This window comes from Drosophila montana, unplaced genomic scaffold (genome assembly GCF_035044405.1).
Source record: "Drosophila montana isolate Dmon_TW-CO22-7 unplaced genomic scaffold, ASM3504440v1 contig_3123_1, whole genome shotgun sequence".
In the NCBI taxonomy this organism is placed as follows: Eukaryota; Metazoa; Arthropoda; class Insecta; order Diptera; family Drosophilidae; genus Drosophila; species Drosophila montana.
The window spans coordinates 576981-596305 of record NW_026998002.1 but is presented as its reverse complement, the minus strand read 5'-3'; the positions used below and the strand labels follow the sequence as shown (position 1 = coordinate 596305).

Sequence of the window (19325 nt, the reverse complement as noted above, 5' to 3'; positions counted from 1 at the left end):
TCTACAAACGAATCGGTTTTTGGTCAACCACTTTTTTTACCCCTTCGATTTTTAAAATGTTTGAATGTAGATTGATAGAAGGGATCCCTACGAATTCAAAAAGGTATAACATTTCAAAATCTGACAGTATTTACCCGAGATATTCAATGAAAATTATCAAAAAAGTTTTGATTTTCGAACCGACCCCGAATTTGAGAAAAAACGTGATGTAACCCCTTGCCATATTGTTGATTTGGGTGAAAATATAGATTTTTATTTTTTTGATGCAAATCGAAAGTACTGATCCTTACGAGTCCAAAATGGTATAAAATTCCCAAATCGGACAGAATTTGGTCGAGATATTCCAAAAAATCATCAAAAAAGGTTGACTCTACAAACGAATCGGTTTTTGGTCAACCACTTTTTTTACCCCATAGATTTTTAAAATGTTTGAATGTAGATTGATAGAAGGGATCCCTACGAATTCAAAAAGGTATAACATTTCAAAATCTGACAGTATTTACCCGAGATATTCAATAAAAATCATCAAAAAAGTTTTGATTTTCGAACCGACCCCGAATTTGAGAAAAAAAGTGATGTAACCCCTTGCCATTTTGTTGATTTGGGTGAAAATTTAAATATTTATTTTTTTGATGCAAATCGATAGTACTGATCCTTACGAGTCCAAAATGGTATAAAATTCCCAAATCGGACAGAATTTGGTCGAGATATTCCAAAAAATCATCAAAAAAGGTTGACTCTACAAACGAATCGGTTTTTGGTCAACCACTTTTTTTACCCCATCGATTTTTAAAATGTTTGAATGTAGATTGATAGAAGGGATCCCTACGAATTCAAAAAGGTATAACATTTCAAAATCTGACAGTATTTACCCGAGATATTCAATAAAAATCATCAAAAAAGTTTTGATTTTCGAACCGACCCCGAATTTGAGAAAAAACGTGATGTAACCCCTTGCCATATTGTTGATTTGGGTGAAAATATAGATTTTTATTTTTTTGATGCAAATCGAAAGTACTGATCCTTACGAGTCCAAAATGGTATAAAATTCCCAAATCAGACAGAATTTGGCCGAGATATTCCAAAAAATCATCAAAAAGGTTGACTCTACAAACGAATCGGTTTTTGGTCAACCACTTTTTTTAACCCATAGATTTTAAAAATGTTTGAATGCAGATTGATAGAAGGGATCCCTACGAATTCAAAGGGGTATAACATTTTAAAATCTGACAGTATTTACCCGAGATATTCAATGAAAATTATCAAAAAAGTTTTGATTTTCGAACCGACCCAGAATTTGAGAAAAAACGTGATGTAACCCCTTGCCATTTTGTTGATTTGGGTGAAAATTTAGATTTTTATTTTTTTGATGCAAATCGATAGTACTGATCCTTACGAGTCCAAAATGGTATAAAATTCCCAAATCGGACAGAATTTGGTAGAGATATTCCAAAAAATCATTAAAAAAGGTTGACTTTACAAACGAATCGGTTTTGGGTCAACCACTTTTTTGAACCCATAGATTTTTTAAATGTTTGAATGTAGATTGATAGAAGGGATCCCTACGAATTCTAGAAGGTATAACATTTCAAAATCTGACAGTATTTACCCGAGATATTCAATAAAAATCATCAAAAAAGTTTTGATTTTCGAACCGACCCCGAATTTGAGAAAAAACGTGATGTAACCCCTTGCCATTTTGTTGATTTGGGTGAAAATTTAAATATTTATTTTTTTGATGCAAATCGATAGAACTGATCCTTACGAGTTTAAAATGGTATAAAATTCCCAAATCAGACAGATTTTGGCCGAGATATTCCAAAAAATCATCAAAAAAGGTTGACTCTACAAACGAATCGGTTTTTGGTCAGCCACTTTTTTTAACCCATAGATTTTAAAAATGTTTGAATGTAGATTGATAGAAGGGATCCCTACGAGTTCAAAGGGGTATAACATTTTAAAATCTGACAGTATTTACCCGAGATATTCAATAAAAATCATCAAAAAAGTTTTGATTTTCGAACCGACCCGGAATTTGAGAAAAAACGTGATGTAACCCCTTGCCATTTTGTTGATTTGGGTGAAAATTTAGATTTTTGTTTTTTTGATGCAAATCGATAGTACTGATCCTTACGAGTCCATCGAATTTTTAAATGTTTGAATGTAGATTGATAGAAGGGATCCTTACGAATTCAAAGGGGTATAACATTTCAAAATCTGACAGTATTTACCCGAGATATTCAATAAAAATCATCAAAAAAGTTTTGATTTTCGAACCGACCCCGAATTTGAGAAAAAACGTGATGTAACCCCTTGCCATTTTGTTGATTTGGGTGAAAATTTAAATATTTGTTTTTTTTAATGCAAATCGATAGTACTGATCCTTACGAGTCCAAAATGGTATAAAATTCCCAAATCGGACAGATTTTGGCCGAGATATTCCAAAAAATCATCAAAAAAGGTTGACTCTACAAACGAATCGGTTTTTGGTCAGCCACTTTTTTTAACCCATAGATTTTAAAAATGTTTGAATGTAGATTGATAGAAGGGATCCCTACGAATTCAAAGGGGTATAACATTTTAAAATCTGACAGTATTTACCCGAGATATTCAATAAAAATCATCAACAAAGTTTTGATTTTCGAACCGACCCGGAATTTGAGAAAAAACGTGATGTAACCCCTTGCCATTTTGTTGATTTGGGTGAAAATATAGATTTTTATTTTTTTGATGCAAATCGATAAAACTGATCCTTACGAGTCCAAAATGGTATAAAATTCCCAAATCGGACAGAATTTGGTAGAGATATTCCAAAAAATCATTAAAAAAGGTTGACTCTACAAACGAATCGGTTTTTTTACCCCATCGATTTTTAAAATGTTTGAATGTAGATTGATAGGAGGGATCCCTACGAATTCAAAAAGGTATACCATTTCAAAATCTGACAGTATTTACCCGAGATATTCAATGAAAATTATCAAAAAAGTTTTGATTTTCGAACCGACCCCGAATTTGAGAAAAAACGTGATGTAACCCCTTGCCATTTTGTTGATTTGGGTGAAAATATAGATTTTTATTTTTTTGATGCAAATCGATAGTACTGATCCTTACGAGTCCAAAATGGTATAAAATTCCCAAATCGGACAGATTTTGGCCGAGATATTCCAAAAAATCATCAAAAAAGGTTGACTCTACAAACGAATCGGTTTTTGGTCAGCCACTTTTTTTAACCCATAGATTTTAAAAATGATTGAATGCAGATTGATAGAAGGGATCCCTACGAATTCAAAGGGGTATAACATTTTAAAATCTGACAGTATTGACCCGAGATATTCAATGAAAATCATCAAAAAAGTTTTGATTTTCGAACCAACCCCGAATTTGAGAAAAAACGTGATGTAACCCCTTGCCATTTTGTTGATTTGGGTGAAAATATAAATTTTTATTTTTTTGATGCAAATCGATAGAATTGATCCTTACGAGTTTAAAATGGTATAAAATTCCCAAATCGGACAGAATTTGGTAGAGATATTCCAAAAAATCATTAAAAAAGGTTGACTCTACAAACGAATCGGTTTTTGGTCAACCACTTTTTTTTACCCATCCATTTTTAAAATGTTTGAATGCCAATTGATAGTAGGGATCCTTAAGAATTCAAGAAGGTATAATAGATCAAAATCAGACGATATTTAACCTATATAAAAAAAAAATATTAAATACGCCCTAGTTTGTGTGCAACTTCTTTTATGTTATAAAATCGGACAATAAGCAACGATCCTTTTTATTAGAATGTAAAGCAAAGCAAAGAAGTAACGGCGGAGGTATTCGTACGATTTATGCAAAAAAAAAAATTTTTGTCCGAAGATGTATTTCATTTATGAAATCGGAGCATTCTTTTTCAACCTGACACATACATTGGCATAAAACCAATTTACGCTTTTAGTTAATTTCCATTCTTCTCACCGGTATTGGAATACCAAATCAAAATCTTTCTATTATCCACAGTTGCGGGTGGAATTTGTAAAATCGCTGAAAACGTATTCGCTCAAAACGTATTTTGAAAACAAGCTTTAAACAGTCAGGCGAAAATTGAAATCTCGCATAAAAAATTGTTCATTCCATTTTTCCACCCGGTTGGGTTGGATTTCGCGAAATTTGCGAAATGAGTTGGTACCCGAAACTAAACTCAGCAAATTTCAGGCTTAATGCGTTTTTTTTTACATTGGACAGAATATTCCAAAACCCCTTTCTTAAGGTAACTTTTAGACGTACCGATTTTGTATTATTTGTTTAGTTTAAAATATCCAAAAACTTATCTGTGTAGTTTCAAGCCTTTTTGCAACTAATTATTTATCACTGCTTGTGTGCAGCGAAATTCAAAGAACTATATTTTTGTTTCGAATGTAATTATTTTGCCGCACAGGGCACTTATTAGAATCTATTAATTATTATGTATGTATGTCGTTGGTTGGCAGCCAACTCGAAGAAGTTGTGCCTAGGATGCGATCAATCGAAAAACTAAAAACTAACTATCTGTAAAGCGAAACGAAATGGAGCTCCGCTCAGACTGCGCGAACATTATTTTCTTTTAGGCTGTAATTATAACAGTTCTTTTACTTTAAACTATATACTACTTAGGGCTGTATGTGGAATATTAGCTCTGTAAATATAGTTTATTCAGCTTTTCTTTCAAAATGTCCATAGTTGGTCGGCTTTTCGGAAGAATATTCCAACAACGTTTCAATACTTTTTTTAATTTCTCCGCATTTTGGCAGTTTTCCACATCTTTTAAAGGAGGATGTTTACCTGCAGCGAAAGATGAATTGAATAAAAAGGTTTATTTAATTTGTATGCTTACTTACCCTTACTAACTTGAATCAACATGGCGACTGGTTCATTATTTTCCAAGTGATAAAAGGGCCTTTTATGTGCCATTACCTCCCAAAACACAATGCCAAAACTGAATACGTCACTTTTTTCCGTATATCTTTGGGCATTGACAATCTAATTAATAAACATTCTTAAACCTTCTCCTTTACATTTCGAGGAATACAAACCTCTGGCGACATGTAGCCGGGCGTGCCAATTGTCATCGTCATCAAAGTAGCCTGTTCCGTGACTGTTCCAAAGTCAGCTATCTTTAAGGTACGGTAATTGTTCGCAAGTAACAAGTTGTGTGGCTTAAGATCGCGATGAATCACGGGCTTTGGTTTCATGGCATGTAAATAAGCAACACCCTTGAACGAAATTCATGTTTATTAGTTGCACGTAGAACGCGATTTGTGTTTACCTTCGCCAATTGTTGCATCCAATTGAGGGCAGCCACGTAAGTATAGTTTCGCTCCTTTCTATCACGATACATGTAATTGTGGAGTGATCCGCAGTCTGCGAATTCCATCAAAATCAACGTTTTGCACTCTTTATCTTCCATAGTACAATAAAATTTAATTATATTCTCATGATAAGCGCTGGATAGGTACTTCACTTCTCTTTCAATGCCCTTTTTGGCATCCGCATCATTTACAAAAATTCGTTTCAGCGCCAATTGAATGCCATACATCTTAGCCTTGTAGACAGCGCCAAAGGCGCCCCGGCCAATTTCCTAAAATTAATGTATTAACTTATGTAATGAAATTAAAAAAATGGGCGAACATTACCTCTTCCAATTGTACATCCCTGATATGATCAGTGGCTGCTGTTTCTAAGGTTGGGACATTGCCAAAATATAGCCTAGACAAAAAGTTAGTAAATTCCATTTACAAAAAAAACTCTTGTATTCTAAGATTACAACTTAAAGCAAGTTGTAATATATTTCTATAAAACTAATTAAAATTAAATAAAGAAATTTACTTAAAAAATACCTGATAATCATGCTGAGGTTCAATAGCACAGTATTCACATTAGGCCGCCTATTTTTGTCGCTGTCCCAACACCTGCTAATTAGCGATTTTATATTGCTAGAGCCCAACCCATCCGGGACACAATTCAAAGGTGGTTGACGTCTAGTACCAAAAATACATTGCAAAAGGGGAAAGGAAGGCAGCTCATTTTCACAAAATGGTTTTCTGCGGGAAAGCACTTCCCAAAGTACTATTCCAAAGCTATATACGTCGGTTTTTTCGGCATATACTTCTTCGTTAGGTGGTATATAGTATTTTGATACAGCGTTATGTCGACTGCCCAGTGCACCGATCTTCAAGCAGCGACAGTTATCGACTAAAAACAATTTCTCCGGCTTCAGGTTGCCATGAAATAAAGGCAACGGCGTCAGCCCATGTAAAAATGCAAGACCCTGCAAAGTGAGAATAAAGAAGTAAGAGTGATTTTGTCAGGAGTGACCGACTAGGAGATACCCTGAATGAATCGCTGTGTTAACAGACATTCTAGCTGCCTTCTAATATACGTACATACACACACATACACAAACAATTTAAAATTTCCGAGCACGACACTATTATATAGACATGGCTAAATCAAGTCCGATCGTCGTACTGATTACGAATATAATTACTTTTTGTGGTTGGAGATACTTCCTTCAGACTGTTACATACATTCGTTACATACACTTTTCAGTTCTATTGATAGAATTCGAAAAGTAACGCATGCATACCGAAAATGCCTGCACTTGGCGCTAACTGTCCCATGGATTTTTCAATAAAGCCAAACTTTTTCATTCATAATCTCTTAACCAACTTTGTTGAAATTGTCTATAGTAAGCCTATTGTCCTATAGAATATGGCAACATCCATTGTGACTGTCATTGTTATTGAAATTAATTGGATTTTGCGAGATGGGAAGGCGAAACGAGATTTACTTATTCGTACTGCGCGGGCAATAGAAGGCCCTACGTTCACAACTTCATACATACGGACGGATGGACAGGTAGACATTGCTAGATCGACTCGGCTTTTAACGCTGACCAAGAATATATATCTAGTTCATGGGGTCGGAGATGTTTTCATTAGGCTATATTAATTATAAGAATAGAAAATAGAGAATAGAGGAAATGGAACATACCTCGGCACACTGGAGCATCCATTTGAGTGCGTCTTCCGTAGAATAGCTTGGGACATCTGACCCATAAATATGGGTAGCCAGTGATCCACAGTCTGCGTATTCCATAACTAGGTGGAATTCTATGGCTGGAGAGAATGCAGCCCCATACAATTTCAGGATGTTCTTATGGTCAATGATAAATAGCGGCGCGTTTCTACTCTTGACCCATCCGTAATTAAATTTGCGATATTTTTTAACAGCAACTGTATTTTGAAGCCAAACTGATTTGTATACTGTAGAGAAATCGCCGGTCCCGATTACCTTTAAGATAAACATTAATTTGGTTCGATTTTAATAAGCTAGCTATAGTAAGATATCATTACCTCCTTAAGATCGATGTCGTTTAAATTAATATTGTGGTCCATGTTCAATCGCAAAAGCAGCTTGCAGATTAACTAAAATGCTAGATAATAAAACAGATTAGAATTAATAGAAATTATACAAGAAAAAAAAGAGTATTCCCTCAATTAAATAAAAGTCAATATCATTATTCTATTATAATAAAACACAATTACCCATCGATCGTTATACGCCAGCTATATGATAAGTTCTTTCAAATTGTTAGTAGCAGAAAAACATTCGTAATTCGTGAGTTGGATTTAAATAAAGCAGTTTTTCTTGCAAAACCCAATTTCTATAATTTCGATCATTTCTGTGGCCAGTTCGTAAAAGGCAGATCTGTTTCATTATAATAAAAGGCAAATTTACAGACATTAGTCAGGTAGACGGATTATACTATATATGTATATATTATTATATATATTATATATATTATAGATTATATGCTATATCAATGTGTTACACTTCTTGTGTACACATTTTAATACTAACCATTTAGTTGCTGGGTGATTAAGCGGCGTCTAAAAGAAATGTTTTATTTATGCAATCATTGCAGAAATGCATTATATTATTTTTTGTCTGCTAAAAAAGTCTAAAGTGTTTACAGTTTGATAGCTGTGTGAGCACTGATAACAAGCGAACTATTAGCTCTGATCGTGGGTCAAAATAACAGAGAACAAAGCATTGAAGACAAAACTTGATAACTGCTCGCGTATGTTCACAAATTCAAACTAATTCAGACAGTATAACAGGGTATAAAAAGTAAGCCTATCGCGCAAACAGTGTTCAACGAGTACCCATTTTTAAGGGGATCGATAAATACCAAAATAAAGTAAGCGATAACAATCAAGTTCCTGTCATTTGTTTAAACTTTGATTGCCGTATAATCACTGATAATAGCTTTCTTATCGCGAAAGCGGGACATGCAGGGGCGTTGCACAAAGAAACTGACATCACATTTTAAAAGTTGCTATTTGTGGTTCAATGTCACCTGAGAAAATTTAAAACAAGAAATAGATCATTTTCCTGGGTCGAAAACCAGAAAATTTAAAATGCACTTCCTTCCATCCCTGACATTGGCTGAGGATTGTCAGTGTTTTTTAGAAAGGAGAAGAGACAGCGTTTCCGATTGACTAAAATGCTAGAAATGCTAATAGATTGGAATTAATAGAAGCGAAACCAAAAAAAAAGTATTATCTCCGGGCTACCGAAAAACACACTGAGATGTATAGTAATGCTTAAGAATGCTTTGATTTCAATTTTACAGAAAATGATTTGAGTTACGATTCTGCCAAATTGTTAGAATTATAATTAGCAGAAATCGTTGATTGCGAAAGTATTTCTTACAAAACATATCGTTTGACCGATCATTTCTGCGGCCATTTTGTAATAGACAGATTTTTGATAATAATATTGATAATGATAAAATGTATATGAAACCAATAATAATAATAAATAATAATAAATATAACTTATTTATAGTAATCACGATGACAAGCAAAAAGATAAGAAAGACAAAAATAACAAATATAAAGAGGTAAGCTTATCATGAAAACGGTAATGAGTAATCACGGATCGGATAGTAGTGAGGCGATTAGAATTTTTGTTTTGATTTTACAACCACGAGAGTGGGGGCTTGTCGATTAAAAACTGACAAGACGCGGTAATTGGTCGCTAATTGTCCGTTTAATATCCCCAGTGAACGATCAACTCGACTACGTCGTTTTTACTTTTTTTATATATACTTTAAAGATGAAAAGATTTCCAAAGTGAATTAGATGTTTTGGCCGACATTTTTTGAAAGATTCAATGTTTGCAAGTGGCCTCTCCCAAAACACATAACCCAGCCAGTCATATATTCAGTTGGTTAGTATAATCTCTAATAGCTGGGTAATTTATTTTCTATTTTATGGAAACATTTAATTAAGAATAATATTTAAATCAGGCGTCATGAAGAATTAAATGCAATGTCCGCAAAGAAAACAACACGAACTTTTAAATAAACGCAACTGATTAGATTCAAAACGCCCCCAATGGCTGTGCCCGCGCTTTGAACTGGCAGCAATGGTCACACCGGTGTGCGGCTGCGGTGCGGCGAATTGAGTTAGCAGCATTTTTCTGCTACTGGCCTGCGGTCACACTGCACAACAGCTGTGCTACGTCTTTGTTGTGTTTGGCTTTTTCAATTTTTCAATTTAAAAACCAAGCATCAGTAGCGTGTTTACATTCTATAAAATACGATCACATAACGATGGGTAACACAAGTGGCAAACGAGAATCGGACAATCTATACACAGCCGAGGAGCTGCGCTTTCTAGAAACGGCGTACCGCAACGCATCTGGCGGTGCCTTAGAGAAATTAACATCGGATCGACTCGTGGTAGGTGCACAGTAGGTCGTTGCACTTGTGCTAGCCAAAAATCAATGACTGCAGTTGACTGCAGTTTCCTGCAGTGGCTGTTCCGGTCACAAGTTCAAGGTTCACTGCAACAGTCAGTTGTGCGTCTCGTGTCTCGTGTCTCATGTCATGCGACTCCACAAATGATATATTATGTGAGGGGAAAGCTGTCGTCATTGTCACTATCGGCGTTATCAATAACACTTCGCATTTGTTGTATTGGCTGAACGTGTCTCTTTGGTTTATTTAATTTGTTTGCTTTTCGCATTTGCGGCTGATTTTGTGTTTGCTTTGCCTTTGCCTAATTTGCTTGCCAACGAATTAGTAGTGAATCCAAAGGGGGGTTGGCGCACATAATTATGGCAACGAAATTGAATTTATAATAAACAATAGACGCGACGAATGCAGCCAATTTCAGCGTTAACAGCGTGTCCCCCTTCTCAGTGGCCGAGTTTGGCTGCGATCGCAAGAATTTGTTTATTATTTTTTGTAAATTTGAATTTAATTCTGTTCTGTTTTTTTTTTCTTTTTTTTGTTTTAAACAGGAAGCATGGTCTCAAACAATCGAGCGTTCGCTAGCCGAGGGCACGGCTCAGTTTCTGTTTATGCCAACGAAACCTGGACAGCATTGCATTAATATACCCTTGAGGAAATTTGGCGAACCCTACTACATCATGGAACGTGGCAGCATTGAGATGAAGATGCAAATGATGCTCGCATCGCTGCAACGCGGCGCCAACGACAGCTACAACAGCAAACAGCTTGAACAGGTTAGCATTAAATCCTTAATTTTAGAAATATAAATTAATTAATTAAAATTGCCCTGCTTACAGTATATACACTCGGTCATAAAGAGCTATGTGCATCTGGAGAGCACTTTGAAGGGATCCACCATTAAGGAATGGCAGGACTTGGGCTTTCTTACAACTGAACGTTCGGTCTGCAGCTTTGCCAAGGGTCTGATGCGTAATCTAAGCAAAGATTTGGAGCACACTTTGCACAATGAGGCACTGGAGCGTTGGCTGCATGTCACGCCGCAGTTTCTGCAATTGTGGCGCGAGGTTTTCGTACAGCTTTACACACGCCATGGTGGCAGCAAGCGACAAATCATCAAAGATGTGGAAATTTCCATTCTGCCTCAGCTTTGCGGTATGTAATGTTCTATTGTATGCCTCAATCATGACAATCGTAAATCACATTCGCGCATACAGATGCCCCGCACAGCAGTCACTACAGGCCCATCATCGAGCTGCCACATGTGCTGTATATAAATGCACAGCTACCGCGCGAGATGCGTCACAAATGGCGTTTCCTATTTTCATCGAAAGTCCACGGCGAGAGTTTCTCCACTATGATAGGCAAGATGATAGACAAAGGGCCCACGTTGTTCTTTATTGAAGATGAGGATCAATACATATTTGGCGGCTATGCACCAGAATCATGGTCCCTGAAGCCTCAGTTTGGTGGCGACGATTCCTCTTTGCTCTATACGCTCAGTCCAGCCATGCGCTGTTTCACCTCCACGGGCTACAATGAACATTATCAGTATCTTAACTTGAATCAGCATACAATGCCCAATGGGCTGGTGAGTAATTGTGCCCTCTAAAAATGTGTATCGATTAGCGTTTTTAACCTCAACTCTCTGTACAGGGCATGGGCGGGCAGTTTGGTTTCTGGGGTAAGACCAATAACACTTAAAGCTTGTAATTAGAATCAATTTATACATTAACTACTATTTTGCAGGCCTCTGGTTAGACTGCATGTTTGGCGAGGGTCAGAGTGTGGAGAGCTGTACCACATATTGCGACTATGTGCAGCTCAGGTGCGCTATTTGACTTTATATATACGCTTTGAAATGCGCATTACTAAAAACACAACAATACAATATTTTACAGCAAACGCAAGCAATTCAAAATACGTAACATGGAGGTTTGGGCTGTAGGCGATTTGCCCGTCAAGGAGGATGACGAGGGCGGGGATGGTCAGGTAAACACTCTACACACTAGAATATGCAACATATTAATCATTTTCGAAAGAAAGCCTACTAAAAAATTGTTTTTGGTTAAAATCTTCAACTAGTTTTTATCAAGCACTTTTAAAACTAACATCATAATTAGGAGCCTATTCAATTCAGAATTATAATTACCTTTGCTGGTTTATCTGTAGAAACGTTCTGTGCTGGACAGCAATCTGGAGGATCGTGCCATGCTGGAAATTGCTGGCAAGCAAATGCACTCGGATGGGCTTCGTGAACCGGGCATGGATGATTGATGGCGGTCGCTGTTCAAGGCATTAAGTGGCAGCTCGGTTTTATTGCGTTCAAGAATTTATAGCACTATATCTCTTTTGGGTGTGCGGTTAAAACCTTTACATATTTACTTTAGCCATAAAAACCTTCCTACACACTTTAAAACAAACCCTGTGTACAAGAAAGTGTTTGTTCTTTCCATTCCTTCAAACTTTTGTTAAGGCAATAATGTAATAATATAATATAGATATATATACATACGTATAAACAATGTATTATGCATAGTGTCTATGTAATACTGCAAGTATTCTTGTTGCGTTTTAGGACTACAAGTGAAATGAATCGTTCAAAAGCAATGTAATATCGTCGTAAACCTCTTTTTCCGCGTTTAAATAAATCGCAAACTATTTGCCGAACTCAAATTTATTGCTTAAATCGTTAAACTCTCTATGCAAAACTATGTATATGTTTTTTTATTTATGCCTGCCAGGGTACTCATGGTAGGTACTATAATTTTAAATATTAAATTACAAAGCTGTTACTTGAAGCCACTTAGTATAGCTCGCATGCTACAATATACTAAATAGATATCTAATGGGTTTTATATGTCAACAGCATAACCCGAGAGCGTGACACCAGGTGCAATCTCCTCTTCTACGTAGGAGCCCGCCTCCTCGAAGGAGCGCGCATTGCTATCCTCAAAGCTGCGTCCTACGCTCGCTGGTGTCTGGCGCAGCGGCGGGGCACGCTGGCCAAAATTGCGTGCCGCACCATATTTGCCGGCATTATAGTTGGAGTTTTGGCCCTCCTCATCGTAGCGTCGTCCAGTGGAACGCAGCTTTGGCGCCTGGAATGTGTGCTGTTGCTCATGCTCTGATTCATGACGATTGTGGAAATCGTAGGTGTTCGTCTCCGAGCCGCGCGGATAGTTTGTCTTCCGCAGGATGGCCTTAAAATTAAATGGTGGCTCCTCCGAATTCTGTAAGACGGAATCTCAATTCTATCCCATAATACTGTTCATTACTTACATCGTCCTCATTTCGGCGCGCCATATTCTGTAGTTCTCGCACCGGATCGGCGGGTGGATATGAGGAGCGTTGCTGATAGTTGCGCTGTTGCTGATTGGGATTATAGCGATTATGGTTGGAGGAGGGCATGGGCGGCGGCGGTGGCGGCGCCGCATAGCCCTTCAAGGAATTCCGGCGTGAACCCGACCGATGAACTCCCCAGTTGCCACTCATGTTGTTGCTCTGATAGTTGCTGTTGTTGTTGAAGTTGTTGTAGGCATTGTTGTAGGCATTCATATTCTTTTGCATTTGATTCCTGGCGAGCATACCCTGATCAGCACGAGAACCCATTGTGAGATTGTGCATTTGGCTTACCTTCTCAGCTGCTGTGGATCACGAAAGTAGCCCTGGTTGTAGATGTTGTCACTCTCGCCCATGCGATCCCAGTTTGTCTGGCAGGCCTGCTCCTTCTTATACGCATTGTAGGTGAGCAAGCACGAGGTCATCGAAGGATTGCGCTGCAACGGACTATCCCAGGGCTCGTCTTCCTCCTGCTGCTGCAGCAGCAAGTGATTGGGGAAGGTTTGCCGCGAAATCGAATTGGCCGGATCCACCATATATTGTGTATCGTAGAAGGGTATCTGATCCAAGCGGAATGGCATCTTGCTGATGGGCACGGGCAGCGGTCCCAGCTGCGAGGAGTTCACCTCACGCATATTAATACGCTCAAATGGCACTGCCCGAGTGCATTTATTGAGACCGGCCACCATGCGCTGGTTGTAAATGTGCACCTGTTGCAGGTGGTTCGATTAGAGCTCAGGATCAAGGTTCAATGTGAGCGCTTACCTGCTGTGACAGATTGACAAAGTCCTGGAAGCGTGCGGCGCGATAGTGTAGCAGCACCTGGAATATGGACTTTTCACGCCACTTCTTGGCAAACGGCCGAATGAAATCCGCCGTGTTCTCATTGAGCTGTCCGGACTTCACGTTGACCAGCGGAGGTAAGCGGACACGGTCGCGGAAGCCCCGATAAGCTGGTCAAGAAAGCAAAAGAGAAAGAGAGAGGGAAAGAGAGAGATGTGGAGGAGAAAGAAAGAGAGCGGGTTAGTGGCCAGTTAGAAATGCGGTCAATGGGCGGGGAGTCACCTTAATTTAATTAAATTTTCATTTATTTTCTATGCAGCACTTATAATTCATTTCTGTTTGTGGCGGCCTAAGCCGATTGGTTGCATCAGTGAGGGTGGCTTGGAGCTGATAGCCAAAGGTGGATACCAAAGATGTTGGCACTAAGCGGCTTAAATTGTCCACCAGTCCACCAGCCGGACTCCCTAGACTACTACTAATGTAAACTTGTGGCTTGGTTACTTTGATATTTTATTATATGCACGCAGAGTAGTATGTAGTATTTGGTGTGTGGGGTTGGTAGTACTACCCCCACGAGTTAGTATAGTGTGCCCACATGGACATTGCTTGATTATGGTTATTAGTGTGAGATCTATTCGTCGACTGAGGCCTGCTCGATTTTGGAGATGCACACGGCGGCGAGAGCCTCGTCTTTACGCGCCTCCAGAAACAGTTCATCGGCCTCCGATGGAGTCTCGCTTAAGTCGATATGCTCCTCATCGAAATCTTTAAGTTTATCAACTTGAGTTTTACCTTTACCTTTTTGTATCTTGCTGGCGGCCTCATCATGCTGGCCTGGCCCCTTTTTGCCCACTGTGTGATGAGACAGAGAGTTAAGGACTTGCCGTAGTACATGTGAGCTGCGTTAGACGGCGCCACTTACATTTGAAGACCTTGCCTCCCTTGACGCGCTTGCGGGCGAGCAGGGCGCGCATCATGGACTGCACTTTGATGACCTTTTTCACCTGCAGCTCATATTGCCTGCAAAAGATGCCCAGCTTAGTGGTTAGTCTAAGGCGATTTCGTTGTCGAGCTCACCTGGCCAAAAACTCGTCGTTGTAGTAGCGCAAGAAGACCTTGGTCTTGCCCAGAACCCAGCCCTCCATTTTGAGGCGCAAAAACAGCAGCCTGCAATTTTCCTTGGTCATCTCAACGGTCTCATCAAAGTCAAAGGCCAAGAATTGATAGCTGCAGGAGCATACAAAAGGAGAGGTTAATGGATTGGGAGCACAGTCAAAGTCAAACTCGCTGCCTACCGCTTGAGGAACTCCTCGAAGGGCAGGCGTGTGGAGTAGCCGCGCTGTCGTGCAATAACCGTGTCCAGAACGCCCAGCGCCTTCATCTGCTGCTGCACGACGTCCGAGTGGAAGGCACGCGGCTTGTACTCGAGATCGGCGCGAATGCAACGCACAAAATGCACACCCAGATTCGCATTCTGGCTGAGCATTCGGAGCAGGGTCAGGCAGGTGAAGCGGAAGTTGGCCGACATGGTGCGCAGGTTATTCACTTGCGAGATGCAGCCAGCGCTGAGCGTGTTGAGATTCTGCAATGGATCAAATGTAAATGGCGGGGTTTCGATCTGTGCCAGGACCACATGCATCTCACGTATGATTTGCGTTCGGTTTCATCCTTATGCTGTACGGCCTCAAATGGCATGGTTAGATTGCCAGCTTTGGTTAGCTGATTGGTAAACATGAGCATGATGCTCTCGTCCAGCGAGGAGCGGAACGTTTCGATCATCTCGGGCGGCACAAAGTCGCGATTGATGTCGGTGAAGGCGCGCGTATCGTAAATGATGCGGCCCGTATAATGGGCCACGGATAGCTCAGTGGCAGTGTGTTTCTTCACGAACTGGCTGTGCTTTTCCGACACGCGGTCTAAACGGAAGAGCGGAGAGATTAAGTTAGTAGGGAGCTGTCAAGAGAATGAGGAAGAGCCCTAGGCTTACCCATAATCAAGTCCTGGTCCTGACAGGAGCGCGACGCATCGTCTATGATGTAGAAAAGTCCGTCGGGCTTGGTGAGCAGATTATCTAGCGCCGTCTTGTTATCGTAGAAGTTAAAATTAATGGTATCAATATCCTCCGCTTCCATTTCCAGCATTTCGCTAATGAAGATGCGCTGATTGTAATGGTACTGCATTTGCTCGTTCAGTGTATTGATTATCAGCTGCTCCAGGCCATTCCGATGGAAGCACTCGAAGCCGTACATATCATGCACGATTATGGCATTCGTGTCGCCGCTGTAAAGGCAGGAAACCTAATATAATCCAAGAGTCTACGGCACATCGGAAGCAATACTTACAAGACGGCGCGTGGAAAGGACATGTTCATGTTGATTCTGTTAATGATAAAATCAACCAGACGCGAGTAAAGCGTAGAGGCCACCGCATCTCGAGCATCCCGTGCCTCCTCTGCTGTATACTGTCGCCGCTCGGCAATGCCGCCCTTGACCATGATGAAGTTGGTGAGCGACCACATGAACTTCTTTTCATCGACGCGCAAAAGCTCTGCAATGCGCGAGACCATGTCGGAGTTCTCCACCTCGGCGTATTTGCCCGACGGACGGAAGCGTATGTTGCCAATATTAAGAATGGCAGCTAGGACTTTTCGTACCGTTTCCAGCTGCTTGTGGCTAAAGTCCAAATCGCGCAGAATGCTCTCGAACTCCCGATAGCGCTCCACATTGCCCTCAGGATCGTCACGACGATACTTGAGCTTGGACGGTGGACCATCTGGCGGTATGCGCAGATAGCGATAGTTGCGATCCGCCTTGAGATTGTAGTCCTTCAGCTGGTTCTGCTGATTGATAAAGTCATAGAAATAGTAAAAGATGTGAAAGTTGTGCTGGCTGCCATCGGTGGTGGCCACGCGCAGCTTCTCCAGCATGTACATGTTGTAGACGGCGCCGCTCATCTTGCCCGTCTTGCCAAAGGTCAGGCAATACTGCAGGACACACCGCGTGGAGTCGCTATTAACCGGTGTGCCAGCATTCACCAACATGAGTATGACCTTAATGGAGCTCTCGACGCGCACCGTGGCGCCACGATTGCCAGAGCCCAGATAGCAGAGATGCTTGATTAGCAGACGGGCATTCGTGGACTTGCCCGCAAAGCTCTCGCCGGAGAACACAATGTGCTGCGGTTCGCGGTGATGCAGCATATCCTGATAGGCTATATCCGCTACGGAAAAGATGTGCGGCTGATTCTCCGAACGTGACTTGCATTTGTACTTGGCATGGAACTACAAAAGATACAACGATTACGGTTTCTGTTTGGCTGAGCAGTTGGTTTTATGAGAGACTCACCTCAGGGCTGAACTCCTGCTTGAGCTCATTGGAGTTCAGAGATAGCAAAATGTCGCCAATGAAGCTGTAGGACTCGCCCATTTCCATACGGTTGCGCAGCGAGTCGAGGATGCTCTCGTCCACCGGATTTTCCAGGGCCGCCAGATCCTCGGGATACATGCGTTCCGGTTTCTCATCGAAGCGCTTGATGTAGCCCCGGTCCACAAAGAGTTCTGGTTCCTTGTAAAATGTCTTGACATCGCTGGCTAGCTCCAGCATCTCGGCTAGGTCGGAACGCATTTCCTCCTCGTTCTCGATGAGTTCGGTGAGAAAGGGATGCTCCACCATTTCCACCATCATGGGCCGGTTCTCAGCATTCTTCTCCAGGCACTCGGCAATAAAGTCATTGATCTGCTGCGACCAGTTCGTCGGACGCGTCAATGTGGGCGGTGGATTGCGCACAATTGCAAACATGGCCCTCGTTGGATGCATGTCTGCAAACGGAGGCTTACCATCGGCCAGCTCAATGGTGGTTATGCCCAGGGCCCAGACGTCGGCACGCACTGTAATGTCCGGCTCACGGGCTTCCATAGCTGTCACCACCTCGGGTGCCATCCAGCAGGGCGATCCAATGCAGGTGCCCCGCTTGCCCATCGTCGAGTCCACCTGGCGCGACAGCCCAAAGTCGCACAGCTTAACGCATCCGTTTTTGGTTAATAGAATGTTGTCGCCCCGTATGTCCCGATGCAGAACATGGTTGCGGTTCAGCTCGATGGCTGCGCGGCAGGTTTCCCTGATGATGTAGGCGATGTGCTCCTCCCGCATGCGACGGTCCAGCTTCAGCAGCTTATTAACCATGTCCACGGCGGTGCCACCGGCGCAGTACTGTAAACGATTGAAGGTTAGCTGGATTGGAATACGGCTGGTGCTTTCGCCTACACACTGACCTCCATGACAAACCAAATCTCATCGGGTCCATTGGGTTTCGACAGCTTGTAGACGCCATAGAACTCGGGCAGATTTGGATGTGCACAGTAGTCGCGCAGCGTGCGATATTCCTCCTCAATGGACACCTGGTGCTCCTCATCATAGTGCTGTATCTTCAGTGCAACGATGCGATCAGTTTCCAGTTCCTTGGCCCGAAAAACCTTCGCATTGACACCCTGCGCAACCTCCTCATAGATCTCGAATTTATCGGTCGGATCCGGCAATTGCGTATACGGCAAATACATTTTGTCCCACTTGATCAGGATACTCTCAGGATATAATAGTTGCTAAAGTTTTTTATGGTGATTAGGTCACGGAGGGAATAACAAAGGTAAATCGCATTAGTAATTTGAAAGGTTTCACCCGATTACCAGTGAGCAGATGGGGTTGCTTAGGGTTGAGGCCCCCATCGACAAAAATTGGAAAGGGTTTAGTTGAGGCAGTTGTAACACAACTGAAATTCCTTCGGAAAAGTCAGCCAAGGATAATACGAAAAGGGTTTTTTGAAGAAAGAAGTATTCCAGAATGTTTAAGTGAACTTGAACGGATCCTCAAATGATAATAGGAAACTTTTAAAACTTTTGAGTTGTTTGTGGAGTAACAAACTGTTAAGCAAAGTTATATATATCACTGACTTTTAAGATCTAGCTATGGATTTTAAGCCCAATCATTATTTAATTGCCCTTTCGGCTCGGTCACTTAGGAAACTTATCTATTTATAAACAATTTCGTTACAGTTTCTTTTAATGCTTTATATTTTTTTTAATGTAATACATCTTGCAGCATTAACCATCGAGTATCCTTATAGACAGACCTTTGCTTAGAAGTAATTTGCCACAGAACGAACGTTGATGGTATCCTTTGTTGCTGTAGGTGAATTCCCGAACCGACCGCACGCTTGCAGCACGATGCGCTGCAAAAAGCCAACTGAAAGTTGTGCAAACGGATTCCTCGGCTTTTTACTGAGTCGAAGAAGCCCCGCAGCAGCGCCATGGCATGTTGGCCAATTGTCTATTCCAATTCACGCTGAATTGGTAAGACCACCCATCCCTGTACCTTGGCAACTATTTAGTCAACTAATTGAATTAGAAGCCCAGTCGCAG

The 19325-nt window shown here is 40.9% G+C and overlaps 3 protein-coding genes across 5 annotated transcripts; 1 reads left to right on the top strand and 2 right to left on the bottom strand.

Annotated features, from left to right (window-relative positions):
• Positions 1 to 4346: 4346 nt before the first annotated feature.
• On the bottom strand, positions 4347 to 8131 carry LOC135431048 (dual specificity protein kinase pyk3-like). 3 transcript variants are annotated; one of them, XM_064685955.1, is made up of 10 exons: positions 7888 to 8127; positions 7572 to 7734; positions 7380 to 7459; positions 7018 to 7317; positions 5862 to 6292; positions 5658 to 5730; positions 5291 to 5602; positions 5058 to 5237; positions 4863 to 5004; positions 4347 to 4806 (listed from the first exon to the last, which is right to left on the bottom strand). In XM_064685955.1, the coding sequence occupies exons 3-10, from the start codon at positions 7419 to 7421 to the stop codon at positions 4655 to 4657; spliced, it is 1632 nt and encodes a 543-aa protein (XP_064542025.1). In that variant the 5' UTR covers positions 7422 to 7459; positions 7572 to 7734; positions 7888 to 8127; the 3' UTR covers positions 4347 to 4654. The 3 variants fall into 3 exon arrangements, 2 of the variants coding, with proteins under 2 accessions (XP_064542025.1, XP_064542024.1); XM_064685954.1 differs by lacking the exon at positions 7572 to 7734 and having other exon boundaries at positions 7888 to 8126; XR_010436722.1 differs by lacking the exon at positions 7572 to 7734 and having other exon boundaries at positions 4642 to 4806; positions 4863 to 4987; positions 7888 to 8131.
• Positions 8132 to 9543: 1412 nt separating this feature from the next.
• Positions 9544 to 12463, top strand: LOC135430981 (MTOR-associated protein MEAK7). Its single transcript, XM_064685841.1, has 8 exons — positions 9544 to 9775; positions 10339 to 10563; positions 10627 to 10942; positions 11005 to 11378; positions 11444 to 11471; positions 11537 to 11615; positions 11689 to 11779; positions 11960 to 12463. Exons 1-8 carry the CDS (start codon positions 9647 to 9649, stop codon positions 12062 to 12064), a joined length of 1347 nt encoding a protein of 448 aa, XP_064541911.1. The 5' UTR covers positions 9544 to 9646; the 3' UTR covers positions 12065 to 12463.
• A 36-nt stretch (positions 12464 to 12499) lies between these two features.
• ninaC (STKc_myosinIII_N_like and MYSc_Myo21 domain-containing protein ninaC) lies at positions 12500 to 19194 on the bottom strand. Its single transcript, XM_064685840.1, has 14 exons — positions 19037 to 19194; positions 18183 to 18509; positions 17257 to 18120; positions 16255 to 17192; positions 15900 to 16192; positions 15557 to 15828; positions 15208 to 15494; positions 14990 to 15139; positions 14835 to 14932; positions 14711 to 14764; positions 13895 to 14082; positions 13424 to 13839; positions 13070 to 13364; positions 12500 to 13020 (listed from the first exon to the last, which is right to left on the bottom strand). Exons 2-14 carry the CDS (start codon positions 18465 to 18467, stop codon positions 12643 to 12645), a joined length of 4518 nt encoding a protein of 1505 aa, XP_064541910.1. The 5' UTR covers positions 18468 to 18509; positions 19037 to 19194; the 3' UTR covers positions 12500 to 12642.
• Positions 19195 to 19325: the final 131 nt, after the last annotated feature.

Coding starts and splice junctions, on each gene's coding strand:
- LOC135431048 (XM_064685955.1), bottom strand. CDS start 7,421: ATGGACCACAATATTAATTTAAACGACATCGATCTTAAGGAG. Junction 5,238..5,290: donor GGATGCAACAATTGGCGAAG/GTAAACACAAAT, acceptor ATTTCGTTCAAG/GGTGTTGCTTATTTACATGC. Junction 5,005..5,057: donor CCGGCTACATGTCGCCAGAG/GTTTGTATTCCT, acceptor TTTATTAATTAG/ATTGTCAATGCCCAAAGATA.
- LOC135430981 (XM_064685841.1), top strand. CDS start 9,647: ATGGGTAACACAAGTGGCAAACGAGAATCGGACAATCTATACACAGCC. Junction 11,379..11,443: donor ATACAATGCCCAATGGGCTG/GTGAGTAATTGT, acceptor CTCTCTGTACAG/GGCATGGGCGGGCAGTTTGG. Junction 11,780..11,959: donor ACGAGGGCGGGGATGGTCAG/GTAAACACTCTA, acceptor GTTTATCTGTAG/AAACGTTCTGTGCTGGACAG.
- ninaC (XM_064685840.1), bottom strand. CDS start 18,467: ATGTATTTGCCGTATACGCAATTGCCGGATCCGACCGATAAATTCGAG. Junction 13,840..13,894: donor TTGTCAATCTGTCACAGCAG/GTAAGCGCTCAC, acceptor CACCTGCAACAG/GTGCACATTTACAACCAGCG. Junction 13,365..13,423: donor GATCCACAGCAGCTGAGAAG/GTAAGCCAAATG, acceptor TATGCTCGCCAG/GAATCAAATGCAAAAGAATA.